The 12275-nt window shown below is 36.7% G+C and overlaps 1 protein-coding gene across 1 annotated transcript; it reads right to left on the bottom strand.

Annotated features, from left to right (window-relative positions):
- Window positions 1-1039: 1039 nt before the first annotated feature.
- Window positions 1040-12209, bottom strand: dhfr (dihydrofolate reductase). The gene is made up of 6 exons (XM_057360622.1): window positions 12035-12209; window positions 11586-11635; window positions 11336-11441; window positions 11119-11245; window positions 7198-7313; window positions 1040-4178 (listed from the first exon to the last, which is right to left on the bottom strand). Exons 1-6 carry the CDS (start codon window positions 12124-12126, stop codon window positions 4097-4099), a joined length of 573 nt encoding a protein of 190 aa, XP_057216605.1. The 5' UTR covers window positions 12127-12209; the 3' UTR covers window positions 1040-4096.
- Window positions 12210-12275: the final 66 nt, after the last annotated feature.

The following is a 12275-nucleotide window of genomic DNA, read 5'->3' on the forward strand; positions in this document are numbered from 1 at the left end:
GACTGTGAATAAAAGAGAGACAGATAGAAGAGAGCGAGAGAGAGAGAGAGAGAGAGAGAGTACAGGTGCCTCAGGTCTGGTAACCGCTCTCACCACGAGTCCCTGTGCATTACAGGAACAGCCAAGCTTAAGAGAGAAAGGTGACGCCAGTCTAGGCACATCTAGCGTCAGTAAGCCGCCTGTCCATTATTCACACACCGCAAAATAATTATTGAGCTCATATTTTCAGGTTGTGCGTGAATCTTCGTTTGTTCTCAACTTTGATATCAACATGCTCATGGGACAATGGCTCCTACAGTGAAGTTACATCATTATGACACAACTGTCTCTCCTCGGAGGCAGCGGTTCAGCTCTTGAGGGGAGCGCAGGGCGTATATTAATTGATTTGAGTGAAGCAGTCACTATAGATAAAACCGCAATGTAATGAAGAACAGAATGAAGGCCCACTATAGGACCCCTAATGGATTAATAAAAATGACTTGTGGACAGACACACTGACCTAAATATGATAGGTCTTTGCAGGGCCGGCCCAAGCCTTCAGGGGGCCCTAAGCTGAATTTTATTTGGGGGCCCCTCTGTGCCACCAATATGACTAATTATTGTCAATCCTTGATTATTCGCACACTATAAATCTAAAACACCCATTATCAATTTTATTTGTTGTAGCTGTGTTCCTTACATCATATGTTTTTACCCTTCCACGGATTTTAATTGTAACAGTAGCAAACCCACAGGAGTGGTCAGGTGTTAATTTGCACTTTAACATTCAAAGTTTTGCAGTATCAATTGGCATACTTAATGTGGTGTACTGAAAATTAGCTAAATAAACCAGTAGACAATGCATTTACTGTAAACATGTTAACCACTTTAATTACTTTTGGTTAGAAAAATTAGCAACGTGCAAATAGTGCAATACAATCAACTACAAATAAAATTACTTAAAATAAAAAGTATATTTTTATATAAAAAATAAATTTAAATGGAAAATATTAAACTAAATAATAAAATAACAAAATGAACAGATCAGATGGATCTGTAACAAGGTGGTTCAAGAATAAAATATAAAGTAATCAAGTACAAATAAAATCAAATACAAACAGGATCTTCTTATATGAAAAATAAATACAATTGTAATGAAAAAATGAAAATAGGTTTCTAAAATAAACACTTTATTTTAGACAAACTAACTCAACTTTACATACCGTCTCAATATTCCACTTTCCTCCTTAGAATTTGTGTTTCCTGGCTTTTCTGGAGGCAAAGTCGTTTATGATATCACTATAAGATATCTGACGGGCAATTTTGTTATTAATACTAATTAAAGTCCACTCAGTATTTCTTGAGCCAAGGAAGATCTCAAATAGTTTTTGATCAGTTTGAGTTTGGAAAAGCTTCGTTGTTGAATGAACAGAATGTTATTTTAACATTAAAAAAGCTATTTCAACAACAACAAACAGCAGTTATTTTAACGTCAAACTATATAACACAGCACCGCAGCAAGCCATCTGTACACCTAAAACATTGAGGCATAATGATACTGGAATATAATAGCAAAGACCCCAAAGGTAGGCTAATTTAGGTAATGTTAAACTGTTATCAGTACCAAAGTTATAAAACAGAAGCTTATTTTTATTACAGAAATATAATCCATGAAAGTTATTTTTAAAACCAGCAAAGTAATATGTTGTGTATTATAATATATAAAGATTTCAAAGCTATTGTTTTTTTTCTGCACCATAAGGATATGTCCTTTTTTGTGACATTATTGAGTTGAAATTCTTCAATCAACTTTACGTCTCAGTCATACACTAGCTGTGCATGCATCCTGCTGCAGCAGCCCGTTAACATAATATTGTGGGTTTTTTTTCATTGAATAATGCATTTTGTATCATTACCCATATCCACTGAAATAATATATAAACATATATATATATATATATATATATATATTTAGAGTCTTGGGGGGCCCCTGGTGGCCACGGGGGGCCCTAAGCAGCCGCTTAGTTCGCTTATGCCTTGGGCCGGCTCTGGGTCTTTGGATAAAAGCAAAAAAAGGCAAATGTTTGAAATAGTTTTCCACTTGATTTCATCAAGTTAGAAATGTTCCCAGATCAACAGTCTTGTCAATTAAGTTTTAGTGTGTAGAGGGTTAATTTTAGGGTTAGGTGGCATTCTCACAATTTATCCCTTAAAATTAGATATAAAATAAATGAAGGATAGGATTATATTTCTTTGACATGATACATGCAGCAACAGCCCGAAGGACAATTTTATCATAGTTCTGTGATCAACTGTCATTTATGTTTCATTTAAGTAATAACATTTTTAGAATGCATTATAAGGTGCATTACAAGGCATAATTAATACATTAAAACTACTTTTATAATGCATTATACATACTGTATATGCTTTATGTTAAGTGTTACAGAAACATCTTAAGAAATAAAAATAACAGAAATGAGACAACTGTTAAAATACATTAACACCGCATCTACACCGGACGCGACAGGCGCAACATGACATGACAGCTGCGCCGCATCCAGTGTGGACAAAATTTTTAATTATAATGAGTTCCAAAGCGATTCTAATGTCTTATCGCATCCGGTGTAGACACGGTGTAAGAGTGTGTAGCTAAAAGATTTAGATTGTATATGTAAAATAACCTAAATTTGGGTAAATTTGATGAGAAATCTTCATACTTAGCAAATCTGAGCTCAGTTTCTTTGATTTCTTCTGAAATTCTAATGGAGACATTTTAAGATTTCTGGGCAGAATACTGATAGTTCACCCAAAAATGAAAGCTCCTTCATCATTTCAGCCTCTTGTCTTTTCAAACCTGTACGAATTTCTTTGCACAAAAGAAAATATTTGAAGATCGTTGGTTACCGGTACTCATTCACTTTCGGTTACCAATATTCTTCAAAATATCTTTTGTGTTGCTCTGTGTAATCTCATCGATGTCTAGGATAAATCATTTTATTGAGATTTTTATTTATATATATATTTTTTATTTATAATCATTTTATTGAGATAATAAATCTGTGATTCTTCTTATGCAACGCCTTACTCTACAAAACCATGGTCTAATCTTTCTTTCGTGGTACGTCCCTGCACACAATAATGAAGTGTGAGCACGCAAATCACTTGAAAATAAATGCAAGTGCTACTTAGCGTACACACAAGGTGCGCATGGTGGGTAATTGTAATTCTAGTCAAGTTTATAGCAGCCTGGTGGTTAACATACGTAGTACATTAGGCTGATATACCAGAAACCAATCAGCTGAAAAAGGCTGTGTATGATTGCAGCACTTGGCTTTTAAAATGGACACCGTGAAGGAGTTTGTGTGGGTGAGAGACTAAACACGCTACAACAGTGTCACCCTTTCCTAAACTATGTAAGAACCTTTGTCAGTCAGCCAAGACAAAATACATCCATATTCATGTGGGTAGATAGATCTTGGGGCTGGCTTAACAGCAGACACTTCAGTTTCTATTGGATATGGAGATGAGCTGGTTGTCTTTTCTTAGTTGAAGAGATGAAGAATAATTAAGTGGATAGCAGATGTAGAAAAGACAATTTATTGGGATAAAAATTCACTTCTGAATATTTGAAACAATGACAAAGGAATATAAACTTGTACAAACTTGATTAATGGTAGTTTGGCCTATAGCAGTTAGCAGACTGACACATTGAGTTATTGTGCTTATGGAAGACAGGTTTAACTCCGGACTGCTCTGGGTTTTGGGTCCAGCCTGCACCTTTACCCTCCTCTCTCTCTCTCACTCTCTCTCTCTTTTACCTTTTAATTGTCTCCTATTCACTACCTGTGCATTTTCTGCAAATGTCCAAAAATAAAAATGATAAAATACAAACATCCTGACTGGTACATCATTATATCTTAACATGGAATTTTGTGCTTTTGCCACAAATACAATAGTGGGAGATGACATGAAATTCCATGAAGAAAGTGGTAATAGGAAAAGCTAGATTCAAACTTGTCTCCCATAAATGTATCACCAGCAATGTGTCAGACCAAAAACACTACCCACTAGGTGACCCATCTCAAACCTTAACATCCTATTTATAAGCTCCTCTTTAGTGGTCAGTGCCTTCATACACTTCAAACGTGTACTGAATGCCATTCTCCTCCTGCAAGCCTGTGGGAACCGCTGGGAACCTGAACAGAAAAAAAGAAACAAGAAAGCACAATAAGACATTTGCAATTCTTGACAGGACTGATTTTACACGATCTTAGACTTAGAACATAAGGAAACATACACAAACAATTAATATTAGAGTTCTTAAAATTGATTTTGTCAACTTTCATTCACTGGCATAGATGCTGACTGTGCCATTTAATCGTTTTGACTACTATTGAGCGGTAGCTCTGAGCAGACTAGTATCAAAAGACCAAAATACGAATAACAAAAGAGATCAAATAACAAATCAGTACATTCTGTTGGTCTTTGTTAGATGAAACAGCACGTTAACATTCTGAGTCCATTTAACTACTCTTTAAATGCTTACTGTGTGCCTGAGAGATGTGACATTTGGCACAGTCTACCTTTGATGCTAGATGCCACTTTTACATAACAAGAGGGCTTTTCTCATTGAACTCTCTTCACAATTCACTCTGGATATGCAATACAGAATATGTCTGTTCCAGTGCCAATAAATCCATAAATGACAGTTTATTCAAGGACACAGACACGAATGTAAAAAGGTCCTGCCTTGTTAATAAAACCACTGCTCAGTGTCAGTGTTTTATTCTTGTTTTTTATTAAACACTTTACAAGCATACAGCATATCTGTATATGCCAGTATCAGAACTTGAGAAAAATGAAAATTTTATTATTTAAAACTCATATGGTTTATAATAAACAACATAGTGAGTAAACATTTTTGATGATGTATACAACTAGAAATGTCGATAGTAGTAGTACTTTTGCACCAAATTCTAATTAAAAAACAAAACAAAAAATACTAGTTGTTCTAGAGAGGTGGCATGGGATACTTTTAACATTCCAATGCACTTCTTGATAAGAATGTTAAAAAAAATCTCACTGCTTTTGTTTTATGCCCTGAATAATTACTATAAAAACAAAGTAATGTTTCGAAGATGTACGTTATGCCATTGTTTTATGCCAAGCTTTGTCATTGTTTTATTTTATTTAGCTGTAGTGTATTATATTTTGCGTGCTTTCAAAACTGATATTTTGAAACTATATGTTGCAACTATATGCATATAGCTTTTAGAAGTGGAAAAAGCTAAGAGCACTCACTCAGGCAAAAGCTTGTACTTATCCATGTTAATATCAGGCAAAAATGTGTCACAGTCAAACTGCTTGAGGACCCGTGTTACAAAAAGACACCTGGGACCCGGGCTCTCCATCACCTCCTGCAGAAAACACCATAAACACACACAAACATTTTGTCTGGTTATGTTGTGCAAGGTATCAAAAGAGTGATGTATGAGAATGAAGGACCATGAGGGAAGAGTCTTTTGTATAATTTGCCTTGAGGCAGTTTCCATAACAACTGGTTAGAGAGCTGGGCAGATCTGGGCCCGTATTTATCAAGCTTGCAAGAACACTGCTAAGAATTGACTTGAGAGTAAAAACATTATTGGCTCAAAGCTGCGCTTAAAGGGGTCATATGGCGCTAATACATATTTTTCTGTGTCTTTGGTGTGTTATAAGTTGCCCATGCATGTATTAGAGACGTAAAATTGCAAAAAATAAAGTGTCGGAACAAAAGATGCATTCTATCTAAAAGCAAATTCTCACCCAGACCTGCCTGAAACGCCTCGTGTAACCACAACCTATATGGTATGAGTATCAGAACTTGAGAAAAATGAAAATTTAATTATTTAAAACTAGGGATGCACCGAATGTTCGGCCACCGAATATATTCGGCCGAAAATAGCAAAAAACGCATGTTCGGTATTCGGCCGAATATGTGAAATGGCCGAATAATTTTACCGAACATGACTCGAGAAACGATCAACTAGCAACCAGCGCAGAGAGAGAGAGAGAGAGAGAGAGAGAGAGAGAGAGAGAGAGAGAGACGTGCGCTCCTGAACAGAAAAAAAGAAACAAGAAAGCACAATAAGACATTTTGCAATTCTTGACAGGACTGATTTTACACGATCTTAGACTTAGAACATAAGGAAACATACACAAACAATTAATTATTAGAGTTCTTAAAATTGATTTTTGTCAACTTTCATTCACTGGCATAGATGCTGACTGTGCCATTTTAATCGTTTTGACTACTATTGAGCGGTAGCTCTGAGCAGACTAGTATCAAAAGACCAAAATACGAATAACAAAAGAGATCAAATAACAAATCAGTACATTCTGTTGGTCTTTGTTAGATGAAACAGCACGTTAACATTCTGAGTCCATTTTAACTACTCTTTAAATGCTTACTGTGTGCCCTGAGAGATGTGACATTTGTGGCACAGTCTACCTTTGATGCTAGATTGCCACTTTTACATAACAAGAGGGCTTTTCTCATTGAACTCTCTTCACAATTCACTCTGGGATATGCAATACAGAATATGTGTCTGTTCCAGTGCCAATAAATCCATAAATGACAGTTTATTCAAGGACACAGACACGAATGTAAAAAGGTCCTGCCTTGTTAATAAAACCACTGCTCAGTGTCCGTGTTTTATTCTTTGTTTTTTATTAAACACTTTTACAAGCATACAGCATATCTGTATATGCCAGTATCAGAACTTGAGAAAAATGAAAATTTTATNTATTTAAAACTCATATGGTTTATAATAAACAACATAGTGAGTAAACATTTTTGATGATGTATACAACTAGAAATGTCGATAGTAGTAGTACTTTTGCACCAAATTCTAATTAAAAAACAAAACAAAAAATACTAGTTGTTCTAGAGAGGTGGCATGGGATACTTTTAACATTCCAATGCACTTCTTGATAAGAATGTTAAAAAAAATCTCACTGCTTTTGTTTTATGCCCTGAATAATTACTATAAAAACAAAGTAATGTTTCGAAGATGTACGTTATGCCATTGTTTTATGCCAAGCTTTGTCATTGTTTTATTTTATTTAGCTGTAGTGTATTATATTTTGCGTGCTTTCAAAACTGATATTTTGAAACTATATGTTGCAACTATATGCATATAGCTTTTAGAAGTGGAAAAAGCTAAGAGCACTCACTCAGGCAAAAGCTTGTACTTATCCATGTTAATATCAGGCAAAAATGTGTCACAGTCAAACTGCTTGAGGACCCGTGTTACAAAAAGACACCTGGGACCCGGGCTCTCCATCACCTCCTGCAGAAGACACCATAAACACACACAAACATTTTGTCTGGTTATGTTGTGCAAGGTATCAAAAGAGTGATGTATGAGAATGAAGGACCATGAGGGAAGAGTCTTTTGTATAATTTGCCTTGAGGCAGTTTCCATAACAACTGGTTAGAGAGCTGGGCAGATCTGGGCCCGTATTTATCAAGCTTGCAAGAACACTGCTAAGAATTGACTTGAGAGTAAAAACATTATTGGCTCAAAGCTGCGCTTAAAGGGGTCATATGGCGCTAATACATATTTTACTGTGTCTTTGGTGTGTTATAAGTTGCCCATGCATGTATTAGAGACGTAAAATTGCAAAAAATAAAGTGTCGGAACAAAAGATGCATTCTATCTAAAAGCAAATTCTCACCCAGACCTGCCTGAAACGCCTCGTGTAACCACAACCTATATGGTATGATATGATAAGACCGCCCAAATGTATACGCAAGTAAGGTGGGCGTACCTGTCAGTACAATTGCTTAGGAGCCTGAAGTTCCAAATATGGTAAGAGGCGTTACATTTCCATCACACGCTTGCAGTATTCGACCAATCACTACACACTGGTTAACTGGCCAATCATAGCACACCTCGCTTTTCAGAGCGATGAGCTTTGTAAAAAATCAGAGCGTTTCAGAGAGGCGAGGCAAAGAGGAGATACAAACATGCACGGTATGTGGAAAATACAGCGTTTTTGAACCTTAAATCGTGTATACACATTGCATTATTTCAGAAACGATAATATTCATTTTAGCCGTGTCATATGACCCCTTTAAAAGTTAGTTATAAAGCAGCTCAGTCGTAATTTAAGTGGAGTGTAGGACTAAATCTTAAGTGTCAGGCTTAGAGATGATTTACGACACTTTGCTGTGCCGCAAACAGGATTTTGGATGACACTGGCATGGACCAATCACTGAATAGATTTCCATATTGAAGAATATTCTCTGATACTTTCACGTTGAATGGTGAAATTCCTAAAAGGAGTTTATATTCAACACATGACAATAAAGACTTTTCAAGAGAATACATTATGATATAGACATTGGAAATTAAAGATAAACACGTTTCCACCATTTCTTAAATACTCATTTGAAACCGGTGCTGAAATTTGTTTTTAGTAGTACTTAATAATACTAGTAGTTTGGCTTTAAATGCAATGTTATATTCAGTATAAATCTTTTCTTGCGTGTGAAATCCCACATACCAGAACAATACAGCATAACGAGAACGCGCAACAGTACTGATGATCCATAGAGCATAACTGAATGTACGCATTAATGACATGTACGGACTTCATCCCTTTTATCTTGCGCACAAAGATGTTTGTTAAATGTATAAATTTGATAATGAAAAATGATGTGTAGATGTTGTTTCATTAATAAATGCCTTTCGCAAATTCATACTTTAAAAAAGTGCCACCCGCAATTACGCAGCAGGGGAGTACCGAATTTATGCGTATAATGTGGAATGATATGGTTCCATTGGCCAATCCCTCTGTCCACCACATTTCTCTGTGTCCTCAGCGCCCTCACAAGCCCCTAGCAGCAACTCCTAAGCACTTGAGAGACCTCTCGAGCTGTCTTAAAGGGGTCATATGACAGGGCTAAAACGAATATTATGGTTTGTTTTAGATGTAATGCAATGTGTATACTAGGGCTGAACGATTAATCGAAATCGAATCGCAATCGCGATGTGAGACGTTGCGATTTGCTAATCGCAAGAGGCTGCGATGTGGAAGCGATGTGAAAAATAGGAAACGCGTCTGTTCCAAGCCCGCTTTGAGTGGCATTCTTGCTAACCAACAGAGTGAGCGCACCTCCATTATGCCTAATCAGCACTGCCCCAGCCAACTGCATAAACGTCCGTCATTAAAAAAAAAAAACATACAGAAGGCAGGAGAGAGACAGTGTGTGTTATTATGGCATCTGCAGAGTCAGATCGATCATTAGGCAAATAAATACTAAAGAACCGTCCAATTCAGAAGACCGCACACACAGCCTGTGTCATACTCGCGCAACTCTTCCCCGCGTTGCGCGTCTCGCGGACGAGCCGTTTAAACTTGACGCGCATACCGCCATACGGCTCGGGCATCTGGCAATATGGACGAGGCTTGACGCACGCGCGCACCCTGTGTCAACTCACGCCTAGCTCCGCGTTTCAAACAAATGTAAATTCTATCTAACTGTTTTGCTAATTTCACTTGGATGAAATTAAACATTCAGCACATTTTTTACTTGTTTTAAAAAATCCCACATACTTAAACAATAATAAATCAGCCTATGTAAACTATGAACTATTTTAATAATTCACTAACACAATAGAAAATGTTATGGATTTAAGGGTTACAATGGGAGTTGTATTTGTTTTAATGGAAACTATAATAGTGTACACTGGTATTTGGATTCTATTGGTGTGATGTAATCTGGAAGTTGGGAACCAATTGAACAACAGTAAGCCCTATTTGAATAATGCCCAAAGCACACTACAAAAATTAATTTTGTAATGGTTTTAATGGAAACAATTAAATGTTTTTATTTTTGTTGTTTTCTTTCAGGGTAACTATACCCATACTGTGCTCCACACAACAATATTGAATTGAAGCTTGAATTAGAAAAGTTAAAATCGCAAATCAAATCGCAATCGCAATGTCTGTCAAAAATATCGCAATTAGATATTTTCCCCAAATCGCACAGCCCTAGTGTATACACGATTTAAGGTTCAAAAACGCTGTATTTTCCACACACCGTGCGCATGTTTGTATCTCCTCTTTGCCTCGCCTCTCTGAAACACGCAATTTTTTACAAAGATCATAGCTCTGAAAAGCAAGGTGTGCTATGATTGGCCAGTTAACCAGTGCATAGTGTTTGGTGGAATACTGCAAGCATGTGACGGAAATGTAACGCCTCTTACCATATTTGGAACATCGGGTTCCAAAGCAATTGTACTGACAGGTACGCTCACCTTACTTGCGTATACATTTGGGCGGTCTTAGTCAAATCAGACCACGAAATGATGTAGATTTGTGGGGTTGTGGTTACACGAGGCGTTTCAGGCAGGTCAGGGTGAGCATTCGCTTTTAGATAGAATGCATCTTTTGTTCCGACACTTTACTTTTTGCAATTTTACGTGTCTAATACATGCATGGGCAACTTATAACACACCAAAGACACAGAAAAATATATATTAGCACCATATGATCCCTTTAAGCACAGCTTTGAGCCAATAATGTTTTTACTCTCAAGTCAATTCTTAGCAGTGTTCTTGCAAGCTTGATAAATACGGGCCCAGATCTGCCCAGCTCTTATAACACAACAAAGACACAGAAAAACACGTGTCCGCGCCAAATGACCCCTTTAAATAATTGGGAGAGTAAGAGTGATTCTTAGCTTTAAGAAATTTGGTATCTTGCTTTTATACTTAAGTTTGGAAGTAGGAGTACATTTCATGAATTCTCAGCACTTAAGATGGCAAAATGGCACTTTAAGAAATACGGGCCCTGGACTATGCAGCTGAGATATAACTGTGGCGAGTGTTGGTGTGCATCTGTATATGTATGATGTTGCAGACATGTGACAGATTAAGCAGACAATTTTACCCTCAAATCGAGTATTATTATACAACATGACAATATATAAAATACAGAAAATTTTGAATGCATTATGTGAACCTTTTTATATGCAAATTCAGTAATAACAGAAATGTCATGTTGGATTTTGGTGCAAATTTAGCACATTTTAACACTGTGATAATAAAACTTATTTGATTAGATTTTATTACACTTTTCACAAACCTTGTACAGAGCGCTGCCGCCAATTATCCAAACCTGGTCCAGTTCTTTTTCGAGTTCAGGGCTGTCTAATAGATTTAGGGCAGAACTGAAGTCTGAAGCAAGATAGTGAGCTCCCTCTGGGGCTGTCCTGCACAGCAGATGATATAAAAAAAATATATATTTTAATATTTAGTTAGACAGTATAGTGCATTAGTACATGAACAAAGTAAAAACTTACTTGAGTTCTCTGCTGAGAACTATGTTGATTCTGTTCTTTAGGGGTCTGTTAGCTGCAGGAATAGAGAACCAGGTCTTTCTGCCCATGACCACTGCATTCTTTTTACCTGACATGGGACACAGACACTCAGTTAAAAAAAGGTCAAACAATCCAGCGTTAAGTTACATTTCAGAACAAGACTAAAATGTGGCAAGTAAATTTGCTTTATAAGAGCTATGATTAAGGAAGGCTGAACAATTGAGTATATTACCCTCCACTGAAGGGGTCATGGTCATCCGCTGAAAGTGCTTAAATTCATTACTGGAAAGATAAAGGAAACATAAAGATTACTGAATGCCAAGAGACGAGAGTTGAGCAAGCTTGTTTGTTTACAGTTAAGAATATGTTTTGCTTTATCAGTTTGGTAAATATGCTGAATATGGTTATTTCTAACTGACTCCAGAACAAAGGTCAAGCAAAGACCTATAGAGTCATGTTACGGCTGTCGACTATAGGCGTTATCCTTTCAGTTTCAGACGAATGTTTAGCTAAAATTCTTCCTTCTGTCATCGTTGGTCTTTATAGATTCATTTAATTTATTTGTAAATAGTCGAAATATGCAAAGCGTAAAATACTAAAAATATAAAACCAAACACTTGGAACAGAACATTAGCTTGCCAGCTAGCAAGAAATAAAAAGCCAGGCTTAAAACAACCTCACCTTAATCTTACTGGGTGCCAGGGCAGATTTCCATTTTTCCCTATTCCCATGTCGGGACAAACTGCTACGATACAGTTAAGAAGACGAGACATAATTGTTCAAAATGTATCTATCGAGTGACAGTGCGCGGACCCGTCTTCCTCCCGCCAGGAGGTTTGTGAAGCCTTTACGTCAAACGTTTTGCTCATGAATATGAATTACGTACGTGACGCTTCGCAGGCCGATTGGCGTAGAGACACAT

The sequence above is a fragment of the Triplophysa rosa genome, linkage group LG2 (genome assembly GCF_024868665.1).
Source record: "Triplophysa rosa linkage group LG2, Trosa_1v2, whole genome shotgun sequence".
NCBI classification, from domain to species: Eukaryota; Metazoa; Chordata; class Actinopteri; order Cypriniformes; family Nemacheilidae; genus Triplophysa; species Triplophysa rosa.

What these genes read in the sequence shown, in the direction of transcription:
- dhfr (XM_057360622.1), bottom strand. Translation starts at nt 12,126, where the DNA reads ATGTCTCGTCTTCTTAACTGTATCGTAGCAGTTTGTCCCGACATGGGA. An exon ending in CATGACCCCTTCAGTGGAGG is followed by an intron (nt 11,442 to 11,585) that starts GTAATATACTCA and finishes GTCCCATGTCAG; the next exon opens with GTAAAAAGAATGCAGTGGTC. An exon ending in GTTCTCAGCAGAGAACTCAA is followed by an intron (nt 11,246 to 11,335) that starts GTAAGTTTTTAC and finishes TCTGCTGTGCAG; the next exon opens with GACAGCCCCAGAGGGAGCTC.